At 47.5% G+C, this 20,675-nt stretch overlaps 1 protein-coding gene across 1 annotated transcript in view; it reads right to left on the bottom strand.

Annotated features, from left to right (window-relative positions):
* Nucleotides 1-11,642: 11,642 nt before the first annotated feature.
* The window catches only part of PARVG (parvin gamma), a 68,828-nt gene continuing 59,795 nt past the window's right edge, over nt 11,643-20,675 (bottom strand). The window contains exons 12-13 of the mRNA XM_088478378.1: nt 17,157-17,229; nt 11,643-13,852 (exon numbers count right to left, since the gene is read on the bottom strand). Coding sequence (XP_088334504.1) covers nt 13,779-13,852; nt 17,157-17,229 — 147 coding nt within the window. The 3' untranslated portion in view covers nt 11,643-13,778. The remainder of the gene's footprint in view (nt 13,853-17,156; nt 17,230-20,675) is intronic.

Here is a 20,675-nt window from a genome sequence, read left to right on the forward strand (position 1 = left end):
CTTACCTGACTCCAGGGACCGGTGATTGGGCCTCCGGAGATGACTCCCCTCCAGTCAGCTGGTCTCCCACAGTGCACTGCTGCCCGGTCATCAGGTGATCGGGCAGCAGTGCAGTATGGGAGATCACCTGACCGGAGGAATGGAGAGCATTACTGGAGGCCTGCAGCATGCAGGTAAGTGTAAGTAAGGGAGAGGGGGGGAAGGGGGGGTCGCAGGGGGGGTCGCGATCGTGGGGAGCGGGGCTTAGCGCCGGGGGCGGGGCTTAGCGCCAGAGGGGGGTAGCAGCGGCGACCGGTCGGCGCATGCGCGGGCACTTAATCACGGTATTTTTTCCGAAAATACCGTGATAAGGTTCCGAAGGGGATTAGCAGGGACAGAGCTTTATCGCAAGCTCTGTCCCTGCAAGAGATTTGTAGTAAATCCCTGTGATATTGCCTGAATTTGCAATGCAAATTCACTCTGTAATATCACACTACAATCTGCATTACCAATGCGGATTGTAGTAAATAGAGCCCTAAGAGACAGGCCTTGGACAATAGCAGGCGGACGATTAACCTAATCTCAGGCTTGCCTATCCTCCCGATTTGGCCGGGAGCCTCACGAAAATCGGACGCAGCTCCCGGCCCCTTGAAAGGCAGGCTAGCCTCCCGGCAGACGCCGATCCCCCCGACCCCCCAACAATTAATAGTTAAACCCCTACAGTGGAGTGGTCATTTTGGCTCCGCCCCCGGACCACAATGCCTGTATTATCGGCATTGTGTAGAATGCGGGGCCAAAATGATGCGATCGCATGGCCCCGCCATGCCTACAAATGCCGGTCACCCACCCGGGCACTCCCACTTGTTCTGGCCATGCCCCCCCATCCTGCCTATCTGGCTGCTCCCTCCCAGAAGGAGCAGCCAGAAAGTCGGCAAGTATGCCTAATCTCCTATATTAATAAATGTAAGATTCCAGCCGTGTTGTTATCACTCGATGCAGAAAAGGACTTTGATAGGCTATCTTGGCCTTTCACATTTGAGGCCTTACAGACATGGCTTTTGTGGCAGCTTTTTGTTGCCTATTAAAGCTTTATATAGTAATCCATCGGCCATAGTTTCGACTAATGGCCTTTCTTCTCCATTTTTTACCTTGGGTAACGGTACGAGACAAGGATGTCCTCTTTCGCCTTTGCTTTATGCCTTGAGCATAGAACCTCTTGCGGCCAAAATCCGGGACAATCCCGATATCAAAGGTATATCAGAACAAGGATCGCAATACAAAATATCTCTGTTCGCAGATGATCTATTGCTAACCATAACATCACCCATGACTTCGCTTCCTAATTTACAGGCTGAATTAAGCGCTTACGGTGCTTGCTCAGGGCATAAAGTAAATAGCACTAAATCGGAGGCTTTGGCGTTCAACCTTCCTCCCCCAATACAGAGGCTTCTAGAGACCAATTTTGAATACACCTGGCGACCTAAACCCTTTCAATATTTAGAGATTACCATTACTAAGGTATATGAGCACCTATTTCAGGCTAATTATACCCCTCTACTTCAATCGATTAAAAAGGATATATCCAGATGGGCTCCCCTATGCATTTCATGGACTGGTCGTGTTAACACAGATAAGATGAATATTCTTCCCAGGTTATTACACCTATTCCAAACAATCCCAATAGTGGTCCCGGCCTCTTATCTCCGTGAGGTTCAATCATTGTGTGGCTCCTTTGAGTGGTCTGGTAAAAACCCGAGACATCGCAGAGCCTGTTTGGCCAAATCAGTGATTAATAGTATTCTGGGGCTTCCCATTTTTGAAAGATATTTTTCTGCAACACAACTGAGTCACATTACATCATGGCATTCAGAGGAGGAGAGTAGGAAATGGGTATTACTTGAATTTGACCTGGCGGACACCCACTTAGCTAGTTTCCTTCCATGGCTAATATGAGACCAGCCTCGGTTCGGGAAGTTCCCTGCGTAAGGGCTGTCCTGCAAGTTTGGGACAAACTAAATAAACGTTTAATAGTGGCGCCATACCCGTCCCCCCTGTTCCCTCTATGGCGCCATCACTTCCCACTGGGGAGCATGTACTGTTATATGCATCCTTGGATATCAGTTGGGATAACTAGATTCCTGCATAGTCAGGGTGATTTTGCCCCCCCAAAATTTTACAGATTTGTGTAAAAAAATATGGTCTGTCTTCTAATTTTCAATTTGCATACTTGTAGATTTGTAGTTTTATTCGCTCACTCAGTAAACCCCATAAAATGCGACAACCTAAAGCATTTGGGCGTAGATGTATTTACATTACAACCCTGGTTGCAAAAAATCCATATCAATCTTGTACTTGTTGTTAACTCCCTCATCCCCCGAATTTAGGGAACCTTTTGAGCAACCTTGGGAACAAGACCTGGGGATTAGTTTGGAGGACGATGATTGGGCAGACATCAGGCAATGGGTGGCTTAGTCCTCCACAGAAAATTCCTTCAAAGTTTATTCTCGCTGGTACATGGTTCCTGCAAAACTGCATCAGATTTTTCCAGGGTCTTTGGACCTTTGTTGGAGGCAATGGGACCAAATTGGTTCCTAATTGCATGTGTGACTGTCCCCTGATATCAAAATATTGGGATGAAATCACATCTTTAGTGTCCAGGGTGCTTAGTGTTTCCTCCTTTAAAGGCCCTCTAAATATGCTTCTATGTAAACCCAATAGCTCTCTTCCTAAACTTCAAGATAAACTCTGTGGCCGTATTTATAATGCGGCCAAACTGTTGATTGCTACAAACTGGAAACAAATCGAGGCTCCGCTCCGGTAATGACAATACTATTCAACAAAATCTGGTATTTAGCCTCTATGGAATACATCACTGCGCTCCTCCATGATACTGTGATAAAATCCCATGCTACCTGGGACCCTTGGTATTCTGCATTCCATAGACAACTACCAGAGATGGAATTAAACTGGTGAGTTGTTTTTTTTTTTGGAGATGTATTTTACTGCAGGTTCTTTTTTTTCTTTTTCCTTTTCCGTTTCCTTTTTTTTTTTTCACTTTTTCTTTCACTCTTCTCTATTTTTCTTTTTCTTGCTCCCAACTGTCAACTGTTAGAAAAGTGACAGTTGGGAGCTGATTGGCTGAAGCACCATTTATCATACACAGTGAAATGTATCACTCGTTTTGGTGATAAAACTTGTTAGTAAATGGGGACCTTGGTTTGTAATTATTTATACACAATATGGGGTATATACAATTACCCGCAGGACTTCTCCCGCGAGTAATTGGGGCTCGAAAGTTCTGCGGTGCGGGGTTAAGCTACTCAATAAAATAGCTTTTTCCCCACGCCGGTAAATGTGCCCTCGCTCGCGGGAACACACTGTTTCCGCGAGAAGTGCGGAAACGGTGTGTTTTTCTGACGCACGCGAGGCCGACAAGGGCGGCTTCATGCAGCTGTTACCTCGCACCTACATGAGGTGCGAGGTAAAGCACGACTGCGGGGGACACCCGCGCGTGGAGTCCCCATTAATTGACTCACCACCAGCGCATCAATTAGTCGCGGTGTAAACCCCGCGGGTAATTGTATATACCCCTATGTGTGGGATAATTTATTGTGTTGTATTCTATATCAACTATTATAAATAAAGAGATATTAAAAAAATATATCTCCAGGGCAGCTAAAAGATACTCGGCTGCTGCAGGCAACACTGGGCAGGGGTGGTAAGGGTTAAGTTGCCAGTCTCTGCAAATGTGTATGTCAGGGCCGTAACTAGGGGGTGGGCAAACGGCACTGCAGCCCAGGGCATGGGGCCTAGGAGGCAGTACTGTCACAGCCCCATGGCACCTGTATTTGGCATGCTGGGTGCCTGGAACGGTGCCCTGAAGCCTACAGAACCGCCGTCTGGTGCATTCTCAGGGCACTCTGGACACCCAGCTTCTCCCTGGCCCTGGCGGCCCCGCCCCCTTGTTGTGCCGTCATAATGTGACATTTTGGGCACACAACGCATTTTCTCTCTGCTACGGCCCTGGCCTATATGCAAATGGCTTGCCCATCTATCAATTCCAGATCTCAATACCAGCCATATTAATCTCAGTATGTATTTTTCAGTCTATCAACAGTGACGTATATATAATGGGTGAGAAGGGAGGAGATCGTGCACAGCGAATACCCTGCACCCATTAGCTCTAAAAATCGTTAATTAAAAAATCAAAGACTAAGAAAGGCGCAAATATCTATCCAGCTTTCATCGCCTGCCCATCCCTCTCCGTGTCCCTCCTGCAGATTATCCCCCTATCCACTGCAATTTGGGGGTGGGGTACCCCTCTTCTTAGCCCCTGCACCTAAAATGGTGTGGCCTCTACTAATAATAGTACCTGGTCAACCAGAATTTCCCCAGAATTCTTGTCCCTCTCATCCTCCTCCTGGGGATTAATGGGGATGGACGTTCCAGCTTTATTGATGTATCCCTGGGGACCAAGTGTGCACCAGAAAGCGTAGCCTGCTTCACCAGTGTCAGACTGGAGCATGACGGGCCCACCAGGATAATCAGTGGTAAGGGCCCAAGCTTAAGGGGAGTGGTCATCCACCAGAGGGGGTGTGGCCTGCCACCACAGACGATTGGCTAACCATTAGGCAAAGCTTGGTGTAGATTCTATAGAAGTGAACCAAGCCCCCTTGTTAATCAGTGGTCCTGCTCCGCCAGGTAACTGATTGTCTAATAGTGTAACAATTTATAATTTGGGGTCGAAACCTGACACTTAAAGGAGGGGGTGGGCCCACAGGTAGTGGGGCCCACCGGGGATTTCCCCTATACCCCTGTGGGCCAGTCCAACCCTGTGCCTGACCATGCTCTTACCTGAGCCCTGTATTACAGCAAGTGCCTATGGGAGTTCGTAATGTTTAGGATATACGTTTAAATAAAAATAAATCTGTTTAAAACCGGCCGACAGTAGGTTTTCTTGGTGACGGAGGTGAAGCAGCACATACATATATGAGGAAGAGGAGATATTAGAGTTTTTCTGCTACCTGTCAAATAAATAGAAGACGTCTGTATTGTGAAACTGAATTCTAGTATAATGAACACCAGATGGGGACGTATCCTGCTTTGGCATGTACAGCGTTCAATATGTAAATGTCACTGGTCTATTTTTATTCCCTCAACACGTAAAAATATCCCCAGGCAGAGACGTAGGACTGTCTTTTGTCTGCGCTTCGTGAACCATGAATGTAACGTTGATTGTTGCGAGCAGTCCGCAGACTAAATGCCCTCTACCAGATTATATGCTGCATTACCCAGCCGTATAATACATGATCTGCACTGTCAGCTGCTGCCAGATTCTTAATGTCTTCTGGTCAGGGAAAATTAACCTTACTGGTCTGATTATCAGGGCATCAGTCTTTGTGGGGGATACGTACACCACTGGCCATTTTCCAAAAAAAAGTCCATTAGGAAATATAGAGGCCTATGTACAAAGAAACTCGGGAGTGGCGCAAATTTTTTCAATGTACATCGCAGCGGGGATAACCATTTTTTTTTCTGCTGTGTACTAAAGTTAACTCACAGCGATAACCGCTGTCCCTGCGAGTTACATCCCCGGCAAATTGTTCACTTTTGTGCTTTTGTGCACGACTCCTCTGGGGAATAGAACGCTGTGATGTGCACAGTGTCAGATTCAGGAGCTGGACAGAGGCTGTGGGAGAGGGATGGTAAGATTTCTCTCCTGCGAGGAGGCCTCCATAGGTATAAAGTGGTTTACGCCATCTATGATAAATGATAATGATCAACCAGCTGTAATATGCGTCATACGACGTGTATTGTGTGTCATAATTCCAGCATATACAGGACCAGCGATCACAGTAATTAGCCATTATATGTGGCAGTAGGGGCATCCTGCCTAAGCTGAATGTTTTTATTTCAGATGTGGGCACCATTCCAGAGCACTGGAGCACGTCCAGGAGTCTAGGGGAGCAGCAGAAGAACCTAGCACTGCCCTGGGCATATATGTACATATTGGTTTTGTCATGCACTGGATAGTGTAGTATTATTATACAGTATTAATAATTAGCCCCGTTAATGATTTATAGCAGTTCACTCCTAACAGTGCATGTTTTCCAGACCTCTTAGTTGATGCAAAGGTGTATTTGTTACTGGCTGACACAAGATCCACAGGTGGTGCTGATTATTCCATCTGTGATACTGAGAAGAACATGCAGCACTAGTAATACAATTCTATATTACTATTCTACTGTGGTCATGGTGTGGGCTCGGGAGGGGAGTTTCAAGGCAACCGGAACCCCCCTCATAGGTATAAAGTGGTTTATACCTGCTGCTCGAAGCGCAGCCCTGCCTGAACTTACCATCGTACGGCCAGCTGTTGTGGAATACCCCACCCTCCACCCTCCCGTTGGCGTTAGTGGGTAAACGCTGGGGGGGGCGGGAGGAGCGCAGCAGAACGGGACGGTGCTGGCCCTGTTCCCACACTTGACCAATTGTTGCTATTGTGCATGCGTGCAATCAGAGATATTCTTACTGTGCACGCGTAAACCAAGTGTCCGATGGCGATCGCTGGGCAAATCAGAGTGGAGACTGGGAGGTGACCTAAAGTCATCGCAAATAGGCGACATTTCATGGGCGTGTTATGGGAAGTTATGGGCGTGTCTGGGAGCTGCTGCATTCCCAGTCGCAAATCCACGTTTAGTTGGATCAGAGTAAATAGAGTAGATGCTAGGCTACCGCAAATGTTAATGGTGCAACTGATATTGCGTCGATGTAGGTGTATTTACAATCTCCATCGCAAATGCAGACCACGGAGCCTGAAATTGGGTGTCTCACCGCTCGTACGCTCTATTGCACCGTCCCGCACAAAGGGAAGGGCAGAGATTGGCATTTGCATATTCCCGCAACCGCGATTGCAAGAGCGGCTGCGAACGTGGCTGCATTACCAGCCATCTCTGAATCATGCTCAGAGGAGCGACCGAGAATAAGGAGGCAGGAGACAGAGGAGCAGAAGAGAATGAGGAGCCAGGAGACAGAAGAGCAGAAGAGAATGAGGAACCAGGAGACAGAAGAGCAGAAGAGAATGAGGAGACAGAAGAGCAGAAGAGAATGAGGAGCCAGGAGACAGAGGAGCAGAAGAGAATGAGGAACCAGGAGACAGAGGAGCAGAAGAGAATGAGGAAACAGGAGACAGAGGAGCAGAAGAGAATAAGGAGGCAGGAGACAGAGGAGCAGAAGAGAATGAGGAGCCAGAGGAGCAGAAGAGAATGAGGAACCAGGAGACAGAAGAGCAGAAGAGAATGAGGAGCCAGAGTAGCAGAAGAGAATAAGGAGGCAGGAGACAGAGGAGCAGAAGAGAATGAGGAGACAGAGGAGCAGAAGAGAATGAGGAACCAGGGTACAGAGGAGCAGAAGAGAATGAGGAACCAGGAGACAGAGGAGCAGAAGAGAATGAGGAACCAGGAGACAGAGGAGCAGAAGAGAATGAGGAGACAGAGGAGCAGAAGAGAATGAGGAACCAGGGTACAGAGGAGCAGAAGAGAATGAGGAACCAGGAGACAGAGGAGCAGAAGAGAATGAGGAACCAGGAGACAGAGGAGCAGAAGAGAATGAGGAACCAGGAGACAGAGGAGCAGAAGAGAATGAGGAACCAGGAGACAGAGGAGCAGAAGAGAATGAGGAACCAGGAGACAGAGGAGCAGAAGAGAATGAAGAACCAGGAGACAGAGGAGCAGAAGAGAATGAGGAGCCAGGAGACAGAGGAGCAGAAGAGAATGAGGAGACAGAGGAGCAGAAGAGAATGAGGAGCCAGGAGACAGAGGAGCAGAAGAGAATGAGGAACCAGGAGACAGAGGAGCAGAAGAGAATGAGGAACCAGGAGACAGAGGAGCAGAAGAGAATGAGGAACCAGGAGACAGAGGAGCAGAAGAGAATGAGGAACCAGGAGACAGAGGAGCAGAAGAGAATGAGGAACCAGGAGACAGAGGAGCAGAAGAGAATGAAGAACCAGGAGACAGAGGAGCAGAAGAGAATGAGGAGCCAGGAGACAGAGGAGCAGAAGAGAATGAGGAGACAGAGGAGCAGAAGAGAATGAGGAGCCAGGAGACAGAGGAGCAGAAGAGAATGAGGAACCAGGAGACAGAGGAGCAGAAGAGAATGAGGAACCAGGAGACAGAGGAGCAGAAGAGAATGAGGAACCAGGAGACAGAGGAGCAGAAGAGAATGAGGAACCAGGAGACAGAGGAGCAGAAGAGAATGAGGAACCAGGAGACAGAGGAGCAGAAGAGAATGAGGAACCAGGAGACAGAGCAGCAGAAGAGAATGAGGAGCCAGGAGACAGAGGAGCAGAAGAGAATGAGGAGCCAGGAGACAGAGGAGCAGAAGAAAATGAGGAACCAGGAGACAGAGGAGCAGAAGAGAATGAGGAGCCAGGAGACAGAAGAGCAGAAGAGAATGAGGAGCCAGGAGACAGAGGAGCAGAAGAGAATGAGGAACCAGGAAACAGAGGAGCAGAAGAGAATGAGGAACCAGGAGACAGAGCAGCAGAAGAGAATGAGGAACCAGGGTACAGAGGAGCGGAAGTGGATGAGGAACCAGGAGACAGAGGAGCAGAAGTGAATGTGGAACCAGGAGACAGAGGAGCAGAAGAGAATGAGGAGCCAGAAGAGCAGAAGAGAATGAGGAACCAGGAGACAGTGAAACAGAAGAGAATGAGGAACCAGGTACAGAGGAGAGGAAGAGAATGAGGAACCAGGAGACAGAGGAGAGGAAGAGAATGAGGAACCAGGAGACAGAGGAGAGGAAGAGAATGAGGAACCAGCCAAATACTAAGAGCTAAGCCAAAAGCTCAGGATATAGAAGCAGGACCTGGAAAGAGAACTAATATATAGTGTTCAAATACTAACCAAATGAAATAAGAGACATTCAGAATCTAGTGGAACTGAAGCATATTGAGACCACACGCCGGGAATGTGCTCCGACTGACCATTATCATAACCCTGTGCTCACTAAGAAAAGCATGGATGAGACTAATAATAATACATAATACATCTATTAGCCAAGTTGGCTACTGACCTGCTGTGCCCTGATCACTGGGAGCTCCGATTACCACATGCATAATTCCTGCCTAATGACGTTATCAAACCAAGCTTCTGTCCTTATTCTATTTGTGACATCTGGGAGACAGCAGACAGGTTCAGAGCAGTTATTGTATCAGTAAGGAACGGAAGATTATATGAGGGAGAAGGGGCCCTGCTCGTGAGAGTTTACAGTCTCTGGGGGGGGGGGTGACACAGGGAGGTGGGGGGTCAGTGTTAGGATGGAAAGGGGTTGCTCATGATGAGAGATTGGCTTTGATAAAGAAGTCGGATATGAGAGCCGTTTGAGGCTTTGCAGAGAGGTGGAGAGTCCAATATGAAGAGGGAGTGAGTTCCAGTGGTAGGGAGCAGCGTGTACAAAGACGTCAAGGCGGGAGTGGGATGAGGTTATTAGTTGGCAAGAGGTGGTGGCAGTTAGCAGAACAAAGTTGGTAAGCCGGAGTGTGGGGAGAGATGAGGCCAAAGCTATAGGGGGAGGATTGGGTGAGGGTCTTATAGGTGACATTGAGGAGTTTAAGTTGAGTTTTATAGGGGAGGGGGAGCCAGTGTAATGTCAGGCAAGGAGGGGAGGTGGATGTAGAGCAGTTGGAGAGTTAAACGAGCGGAACAGGAATGCCAGGTGGATGCAGTGGTCCAGTTGAGAGAGAGGACCCCTCACCCGTAATGATTCTGGAGATATTACCAAGATCAAAATCTCAAGAATGGGAAGTGATGGCTTGAATGTGGGGTGTGATGGAGAGGGTGTAGCGGAGGCCAACTCCTAGACAGTGGACTTGTAGGACAGAAGAGATGGTGATGTTATCAATAGTGAATAGGAGGGAGGCGAGGGGACTCCGGAGGAGGGTTCTTGATTTACGGAGCAAATTAGCAATATGTAACCAACCAATCTAGGAGGAGTCATCTTCAGAGAAAATGTAGCTCAGGTTGCGAACTAGACAAAGATCTCTGTAGTTTGTTTGTGGAACTCCTGACTTTGAACTAAGCTGACAGGCATCGGCGAGTATCTGGTCAGTCTGCCCCAATGGTTTAAAGGGGCAATCATTTAAATAAAGGGGAACCAGCTTGGATTTTGCCATTGAAATAATTGCCCCCATTAAAACATTGGGCAGTCTGGCCAGAAACTCGCCGATGGCTGCATCGCACAGGCCATTACAGTTACCCCCATAGAGCCAGAAGGTGTATCCCCGCTCCCTTTCATCCCTAGTTCTGTGGACCCAATGTGGAATTTAGTAAAATACTATAGAGACTAGAGATCCCGCCAGTAGAAAAACACCGCTCCACTGCACCCGACACAGACAGTGCGTGTGACTCAGGATCAGGCCCTACTGTATGTGTGCGCTATATAAAATATATCTTAATAAACGAGCAGTGATAGAGTGCAGCTGTATATACGTACACAGAGAATACAGGAATATATCATTACGTCATGAGCACCTGACAATAACAATGACAGCGTAACGTGCTAAATATACAGATCACAATAAGTAGTGCCGTGTAGTTGACCATACTATGAAATCAGTTTACGGGCTAAATGTAATAGCCACCGAGTTTCAGACGCTACGGGGATTTATGCGAGTCTCCCCGTTTTTTTTTTTGTTTTTTTTTAAATGGCAAACAATTTAAAGGCTAAACCAGCTTGGTTTAGCCTTTAAAATGATCGCCACTTTAAAAAAACAGAGAGACCTGCACAAATCCCCGCAGTGTCGAAAACTCGGAGGCTATTACATTTAGCCCTGCATTTTAGAAATAATCAGTCATTTTAAACGGGCTGGGTATGGGAGACTGGCAGTTGGGATGACTGCAGTCAAAAGACCAACAGCGGCATCCCAATGCTCAGCATCCTGACAGAGGATAGGCAAATATCCTAACCCCCCGCCTTTAACCCCCCCCTTACTGCATCCTAACCCTCCCAACCCCACACCCTAACTCTCCCGGTTAGTGCCTAACCCCCCCGTCCGCAGCCGAACCCTAACCTCCCCCCTCCTGCAGCCTATCCCTGTGGTGCCTAAACCTAACTCCTCCCCCCGCCGCTGACAGCTAGCCCGGTCCGCCATACTTATGCCCGTGATGCCAGCTGTCAGGATTCCGGCGCCGGTGTTCTGGCCACGGGATTTTGATCGCCGGCATCCTGATCGGAGGTATATTGCCTACATCCTATTTTAAACATATTTTTCTGGAATCTTTAAAAACAGGACTGTACATGGAAAATTGGGACAGTACTTAATTAAACAACAGCAATGTAGCCCTAAAGATGAGCAATATCTGGACACATATCACTAATCTAATGTGCAGTACAGTTTTATCAGGGACACGGTTTGGGTAAAAATAGATGTACATGCTGGGTAATGTGGTGCAGGGAGACTGCACAGCTGTTGTTCTACTTGTATTAGCAACAAAATATACTTTTACATTCACGCTCTGTTCTGTTACAATGTGGCAGACATACAGGAGCAATAAACTACAGGAGCAATAAACTCATCCATTATAGCTACAAAACTGTCTTTGCCATCTCTTAAATAAAATCAAAATGATCATTATTCCACCATGTGTTTTATTGGAAAAATACAGATGTTTAAAGAAATGGCAAGATAAAGCATTCCACACTGTACATTATAGGGGTATATATATATATATATATATATATATATATATATATAGTCAGTGTAAGTGGAGGAGATTTATACAGGTCACAGGAACAGACTTATAATAGTCAATATAAATCATAGGAGCTCTTGGCCTGATTCAGCAAGAAACGCAGCCGCAAATTCGCACGGACCCAACCGATTGTTTTGCACTGCACATGCGTCCGCGTCACAGTGCGTGTGCTCGGACCCTACACCGCAATCGGTAAGCGATCGCAGTGAGCACGCAGCATCATCATACAGTGATTGACAGGAAGTGACCGTTTAGGGGTGTGACAGAGGGGTGGTCAGTGAAACGCAGGCGTGCCAGTGCATTTGAACGCCGTTACGGGGGCGTGCATAATTAAGCCCCTGCGGCGGCATACTCAGCCATAGCTCTAGATACCGACAGGAAGTTTAGCAGCTTGTGACTGAGGTCAGCTCAACCACAATTGTGCGTATGGGTCCGATGTTACCGATGTTTTTGCAGACTTGCAAAGGTATTGCGGATGCAAGTAATGGGAAGTGGGCGGCTTTATACAGTGGTGGGTGTCTAGGTATAGTGCTGTGATCGCATTCATTTGCATAATTTTGCAGCGGCGGGGTGCGTGCGCGCACTTGCGATCCGTGCTGAATCAGGCGCTGTGGACCTGATTCAGAGCCACTCGTAAGCGGCTGCTCGTTCATTCTGAGCGATGTTTGCACAACTGCGCATGCGTACGGATTGTAACACGCATGCGCGAACCAGTCAGTGCGGCCGAAATAGTTTGTTCGCTAAATAGCGAATGCATGCTATTTTGAGTGACAGGAGGAGGCGTATGTGAGTGGTAACAGGGGAAGGTGCTTGAAAACGGGGAGTGGAGATCCGAACGCAGGCGTGCTTAAAGGTCAAAACGGGCGTTTTATGGGTGTGCATAATTAATACAGCAGCATCATTGACTACGTCACTTGGTTTTTTTATAGCCAGAACTGCTCGCAAAATTGTGGTAGCAAAAACCGACCACAAGAACAGCGAGCAGTTCATACCCTGGTCGATGTACTCGATTAATCTAATAAATAGCGGACATGACGTAGGATGCGAGCGGCCAGGGGGCGTAGTTTTCAAAAAAACGACCGCATGTTTGGTTCGCTCGTTCAGACCTAGAGGCGTGAACAGACCGCAAAGAGCGAATGGTTCATTTGAATAGCCACCCCTTTTTTCTGAACGAGTGAGCGCAAATAGCGTCCGGCTTTGAATGAGGTCCTGTGTTCCCTTATAATGTACAAGTTCTCCTAGTAAACACTGAAGTGATGACATCAGAGTTGACAGAGGCCCTCATTCCGAGCCGCTCGCTAGCGGCCGTACGCTCGTTCCGAGCGATGTTCGCACATCTGCGCATGCGTACGGTTTTTAGTACGCATGCGCGAACCAGTCAGTGCGGCCGAAAATCGTTTGTACGCTATATAGCGAGTGCCTGCTATTTTGAGTGACAGAATGAGACGTATGTGGGTGGTAACAGGGGAAGGTGCTTGTAAACGGGGAGTGGAGATCAGAACGCAGGCATGCTTAAAGGTCAAAACGGGCGTTTTAAGGGTGTGCATAATTAATACAGCAGCGTCATTGACCACGTCCCTTGGTTTTTTTTAACTCAGAACTGCTCGCAAAATAGCGGTTGAAAAAACCAACCACAAGAATAGCGAGCAGTTCATACGCTGTACGATGTACTCGATTAATCTAATAAATAGCGGACATGACGTATGGTGCGAGCGGCCAGGGGGCGTTTTTAACAAATAAACGAGCGTATGTTTTGCTCGCTCGTTCAGGCTTAGAGGTATGAACAGACTGCAATTTGCGAACGGATCATTTGAATAGCCACCCCTTGTTTTAGAACGAACGACCGCAAATAGCGAGTGGCTCTGAATGAGGGCCAGAGTATGAAATAGGACATCAGAATGCACTAATAATTATGCAGATTTTATAGATCGATATAGTATATTCCTATTACTTGTGTATTATAAACGTATAATTAATTGCGTTGCCACCCGCAGGCAGCACGACCAGGCTCCAGGTGACTTTACGCGCTTCACATCCATTTCATGGAACATTTCAGGAATTTTTGTGTTTCAGGAACAAGCTGTACAAAACTCGCAGTGTGGTTCTTACGTCTCTGTTCACTATCTCTGGATATAGGGACAAAGAAAAAAAAGTGACAGCGTAAAACATCATTATAATTCAATGACAAATTGTCACCAGACATTGGATATAAAAAATGTGTCCTTTTTTTTTATTTTACTCAATATTAATGTACTCTACGATCTGCAGCCAGACATAAAGAGGACTCCAATGAAGATATGTTTCCTTTTCACCTTATCTATCTGTTTGCCATTTTCATTTCCTCCGTGGCCTTTGTAAAAATAGCTAGTATGGAAGATCTGGGGTCACCTGTTACTTGCTTTACTCTGAGCCTGACAGGTGTGTATTTACCACTGTATTACGTAGTCAGGGGCGTGTGTAGGCTGCGCAAAGAGTTGCCTTCCCATCGGTATCCGTGATGTAGGGTCGACAGACAAAAGGTCAACAATGTAGAGGTCAACACCAGATGGTGACAGTCAATAGGTCAACAGGTATAAAAGGTTAGCGGGTACTAAAGGTCGACAGGTAAAAAAGGTTGACACAAAAAAGGTTGATGCATTATTTTTAAGGTTAGGGTCAGGCACTTGGGGGAAGGATAGGTTTTGGCTACCGGAGGGGACAGTTAGATTTACGAACTAGGAAAGGGGGGGTTAGGTTTAGGCTACGGTTAGGTTTAGGCACTTGGGGGAGGGCTAGGGTTAGGCACAATGGAGAGGGTTAGGATTAGGCTTTAAATGGAAAAAATTTCAAAAAGCGTCGACCATATGTGTGTCGACCATTTGCTCCATCGACATTTTCTACATATGGACCTTTTGTACCTGTCGACCTTTAGTACATGTAGACCATTTGTCTGTCTACCTTTTATACTACAGCCCTTCCCATCATGCCTTTCTTCTCTGTCTGCAGTTTCTCTCTTCAGCTTACAGTTGTCCATTAACGGTTCTACCATCAGTGCCCGATGGTTTCCAACCATCAACGGTTTGCGGACACCATCGGACCTCCGCTGTCCGATGTAAGCCATTGTTGGTTCCCCTATCAGTGACAGGCTTATTTATCACTAACTATCAGATAATTGGTGGTTTCTACACCATCGATGGGCGATGGCCATTCCTACGTCCGCTAGGGAGTCAGGCTCAGAAGACTGATCTGGCCTGTTTGAGCTACTCTGTGCTGTGAGCTGGTAACAGCATGAGTGGAGCTGAGGTACAGCAGGGAAAAGGAGTATATTATTACATATCAGGCTTTTTATTTGTTTAATGGTAATGTTAGGGCAGAGTTTTCTCTACAGTTGTCTATTTACAATAAATGTTCATTTACTCATCTAATAGTATATAACAAACTACACAGACCGGGGGGGGTGTCGTCCCCATATTCTGGGAGGTCCGAGGTCAGGGTCTGCTTCTTCCAACGCAAATTTCCTGACCCCGGTAGAGGAGTTCTGGTGGCCATTCTAAGTCAGCTCAGGCTTACTCAGATGCCCAATGACGATCCCATGCTGTGTCTTCGGGTGCATTAGCGGATCACAGGAGCTGGCAGGAGGCGTCTAATTAAACAAGGCGCCTCCTGCGGCATTAGCGTATGTTTTCATCGCTGCTACGTCCAAAATGGCTGCAGGGATGCTAACAGTGTACAACACTGAGCCAGGCCCTACAGTGAGTGCGAGATGCTGCACTGTACGGTTTGGGATATGTGCCAGCTAGGGGTAATAGAAGCAGGGCAATAGATACAGCCGATCCATAGGTGTAAAAAGTTATCAGGCCTCTAATAATAAAATGGTTTTTATTTAATTTCCCCCAATCTTCTTAAATAATATATATATATACCATATGCCCTTTCCATAAACGGTCCAGATTCAGTAAGAATCTCTCATGGTAAAATATTGTTTCCATTGTGGACGGTTTACTAAAAAAAAATAGTCAAATCACAAAGCACGGCATGTCAGTTACTCACTATCAATAATGCAGCGGCTATAATAAACGCAGACCAGTGTTTCCCAACTGTAGTCCTCACGTACCCCTAACAATGCACCTTTTCAATATCTCCAAGATGGAGCACAGGTGTAGTCATTACTGACCGACACATTTTAAAAGATCCACCAGTGGTACTGATTATTTCACTTGTGATTCTGGGGCTGATTCAGACCCGCTCGTGAGCGCAGGACGCTCGCAAGAGGGTCGATGGTGCCGAATTGCGCATGCGCACGACGGAGGGAGCTCCGTCGTGCGCATGCGCGAGACCCGAATAACGACGGCCAAGCCGTCATTATGGGTCTCGCACCAAAGGGGGCATGCTGTCGATGGTGACTGACAGCACGCCCCCTTTGGTGGGCGTGCCGGGGGGCGTGGCTGCCAGACGGAGGCGTTCCCATGGGAATGCCTACCGTCTGTCCGGCCCCACTGACATCACTTGTGATGTCAGTGGGAGTGATTTTGGCTCTGATAGATCCAAAATCACTCCAGGGCTTGCGGTCACCGAGACCCTACCGCAGCATCTCGTCGCAAGCCCGATGGTCTTGACCATTGCGACCATCATCATGGACGCTCGCTATAGCTGTGGGTGGTAACCCACAGCTACGCGAGCGTCCATGAGGCCGCTCCATTTTCAGGGAGGAGGGCCCTGATTCAGAGCGAGCGCTCTGGTCAGAGCGTCCGGCTCTGAATCAGGCCCTCTGTCAGGAGAATTGGCAAACATGCACTGTTAGGCTCCTTGAGGACCAGGAGTTGGGGCACACTGCCTTAGACAGTGGATAAATGGATTCTGATAAAGGACAAATAGCTCAAGTGGCAAAGCATAGCAAAGTTGGTTATGCTTCCTGTGACACTCTGGGTTTGAAATGAATCCATCTACCTTTACGGAGATTTATTTTAATCTGGAGACCTGTAAGCATGGGCACTTTTCTTTTCAGTACTTAATATAAATATGAGATTGTTTCTTCTGATTGATGTCCTACAACACATTCCTACAGTATAGTCAGATTCACATTAAGGTAGAACCTTTTCCATCACAACTCAAGATGAGACCCTTGACACATTCAATAGAGGTTCTGTCATGTCCAGCTGTAGCACACTTACCACTCGTCCCTCCCCAGAGGCTTTATACCTACCGGGGGTCACTACATAAGGAACATGGAAATATTATACTAGGATCTTCCTCTTGCAGGAGAAGGAGGGCAGAGTGACTGACAGCAAAAGATGAAGAGAGGCCCAGGGGAGGTGGATACTGGGTAAGGAAATCTGTGATTGTTACTAGTTATTTAGGTGCTGGTAAGGAATCTCCTATGGTCTTCCCAAATGCAATACAGCTGATAATATACCTTGGTACAGCAAGACAGTATGCAGTATTAATACTAACCTGTGGGATCAACTGAATTTTCTATGACCCTCCCATCCATGAGGAGATCCAGGGCTAGGGTAACATTGTGCACCTGTCAAGGAGAATATATACAGTGTATAAAAATATCGGAAAAATTAATGGAACCAAAAATTTAACGGTTGGTTCATTCCAACTTGTATTAACGTTGTTAAAAAATTAAAACAGAACAGACGTAGCAAAGATCGTGATTTCCCGACCGTTCCTGCTGAACCAGCCACCTAACCCTTCCCCTAATCTTTCTCTGGCTGTGCTCTCGTCCAACAAGCCGCAGTAAAAGTAAGATTGTCCCGGTAAAAATGGCACTGATGGGATTTGCACTCATTTAAAGCAGCAATCTCACCCACTTAGAAGATTTTTTTTTCTGTAAATAGCATGCAGTATTTTTCTATGGGGTTTTGCTTAAAATTATCTCCTCTTCAAAATCTCTCTGGTGGACAGACAAGTATGGCTGCAAGTCATACTCATACAAACGGTCAGCAGTTCATGTAAGGACAGAGGCCCCGATTCAGAGCCGGACGCTCTGAAAGAGCGCACGCTCTGAATCAGGGAGTTTTTTTTTTGTGCGGCCTCCTGGCCACTCGCGACCATCGGGCTTGCGACGAGACCCTTGTGGTAGGGTCTCGTGGTCGCAAGCCCCAGAGAGATTGCGGCTCTAACAGAGCCGGAATCTCTCCACTGACATCACTCGTGATGTCAGTGGGGCTGCCCCCAAACGGCAGGCGTTCTCATGGGAACGCCTCCGTTTGGGCAGCCACCCCCCCGGCCTGCCCCCTTTGGTGCGAGACCCGGAGCAACGAATAGCCCGTCGCTAGCCGAGTCTCACGCATGCGCACGACGGAGCATGCGCTGTGGGCCACCATCGACCCGGTTGCGAGTGCTCAGCGCTTGCGACCGGGTCTGAATCAGGCCCAGAGGAGGGAGAAGAGTTCACAGTACACAGAGCAGATAGAGATCAGAGGGCACTCCAAAGCCTTTCTGCTCAACACATAATGTGACTGTGGTTGCCATGGTAGTCATATGTACCTTTGAAACTGCAGAATCATTGAAAACAGCAGCCTGAAGAAACATGATAATTACCAAATAATTCATATCATCTGCCACAGTGATTTACATAATAATAATAATACTTATATAGCGCTTTTCTCTCAAAAGCACTCAGGGCATATAACAATACTGTGTTAAATGTGCTGTATACCATAGCAACCAATGAAAGACTAGCATTAATTCATGTAACATACTTGGGGCCTGAATCAGGGATGGACGTAATGCCAATGTTTTAATTTCTGGGTATGTGTCGGAGTCGCAAGGCGCATGCATCCCGATGGATTACCATTGTTGCTCGCAGTAAAGATTTATTTGAAAGAGATTGATAGACAGGGAACGTTTGTGGGCAGCAACAGATGGGTGGCAGCAGTAATGGCGGGCGTGGCGGGGCGATCGCGTCATCCCGGCCCTGACCCCTTTATACAATGCTGAGATTTCCGGCATTGTGAAGCAGGGGGCGGGGCTAAGATGATGCGATTCAGCGCAATCTGTGTCAACGCCCCCCTGGACCGTCCACTTTAACTCGTTAAGTGGGTGGCTGCGGGGAGGGATTTTTCTCGGGTGGTAGATACTTGCCCTCTCTTGCGGGCGGCCGGGAGCGCCATCTGGTTTTCGGGAGCCTCCCGGCCATTCTGGGAGAATCGGCAAGTCTGATCTTCCCAAGTTCAGTCTTCTGTCTCTGGTGACCCTGAGTAACATAAATAAGGTATTGTGTAGGGAATCTGTATGATTTACAGCCGGACGCATCCCGGCAGAGGAGGAAATCCCGATGGTCAAAGGTAAGTATATACTAACCTATTTCTACTCCCTAACCCTCCCTTAGTGGTACCTAACCCTAACCTTCCCTCCCAGTGCCTAACCCTAACCCCCCCTTCCCCCCCGCCTAAACCTAACCTCCCGGGGGGGTGCCTAACCCTAAGTCCCCCCCGGGAACCCCAAACCTAACCCTCCCCACCCCACCCCCACGGCTATCCGCGCTCAGCGCCTGGCGTCGGGCTCCCGGCGTATGTCTAATGACAGGCGTCAGCATATCCACGCCTCTCTTTAGACCCTTGCCGGGATATGACAGTCGGGATGCCGTCTGTCGGGAGTAGGTCCGCCGGCTTCCAGACTGCATACCTTGTGTAGAAGTAGGCCGACAAAAAGACACAAGTGTAGCCTGTCCTCAGAGACTCGTTGATTGTTGATACATGGCAGATACACAACTCAGATACGGTCATGTCAATGTAATATTCACCTTATAGTGTATCACATCAGTATTGCATTAGCAGCTCTTGGGGCATATTTACTAAAATATAACTGACACTGCCCTTGAACAGAAAAATTCCTTATCGCTGCAATTCGTGGCAATAAGGAAACTTTATTTGTCTAAATGTATCACTTCTAAGTCGCTGAGACCGGTCTGTTATAGGAGCCCGCCCCTGCGATTAGAATGAAGTAAAGAGATCGCACATGCAATCACTTTTCTCCCTGCTCCGAACCCCTGCTGCGCTACTGCTCATGTGCTGTCATCAGTCGGCGCACGCAACCAACATCAGGGAGGGATCCTCCGAAAAATAAATATTCCCCTCTATCTGAGTCACCACGGCCCAGTAGTAAAGTCAATATTATTTTACAATTTTTCTTTCTAACTTTTTCTGCCCCAGTAGCAATGCCTGTAGTCTTTCTTATCGCTGTGATCAATGGCGTCAATCATACTGGACGAATGGCTTCTCCCAGGCTTCTGTAGGCTCCTCCAGAGACAGAGAGGCCATCACCCACTAGCTTTTAGCCTGATTAAATGATTTGCAGCCAGGGAATGAGCGGCTGACAGTTTGATTTGAGGTTTGAATTCCTCTATCTGTGCTGAGAGACAGGAGGAAGCTGAGGAATATTTAGATCTGCACAAATGTTTTGATTTGAGCGACAGAATAAATAAAATGTTTGCTCGGGAACGCACTCAGTCGGGAGGAATCACAGTCCCGCCTGGGGCTCATGAATCTTTCATCAATCAGGTGGAAATATGTAATTTATGTAAATGTTCCCGAATAAGTCACTGGCATTTGCAGAGGTGGTTTGTCTCAGAGTGAAGTTGAAACGTGGCATCCACAGGACACGACACAATCAAAGACGACTTGTGCAGATTTGCAAACACGTATTCAAGGAGCCCACACAGCGAGACTGCCAGGGGGCAGCGGACCAGGAGAAGAGAGGACCCCAGTGCAGATTACAGAGTTGAGGTCTTTGTTCTCAGTACTCATCGTTATCGGATCCGATATGTGATTCATAAGAAGTTTAAAAAGAGAACACAAAATTATACCGTACACTAAAGCTTTATGTAGGTACATTAGTCCCCGGATAATGCAGCCATAACAGCTTTATACTGCATAACCAAAATAGCCAATATTCAGGAAGGGGGGGGGAGTGCCTAAGTGCTTTAAGTGGTCTTAGAGAAGTGGTGGAACTCAACACCAC

This window comes from Taudactylus pleione, unplaced genomic scaffold (genome assembly GCF_031769625.1).
Source record: "Taudactylus pleione unplaced genomic scaffold, aTauple2 ptg000212l, whole genome shotgun sequence".
Taxonomy (NCBI): Eukaryota; Metazoa; Chordata; class Amphibia; order Anura; family Myobatrachidae; genus Taudactylus; species Taudactylus pleione.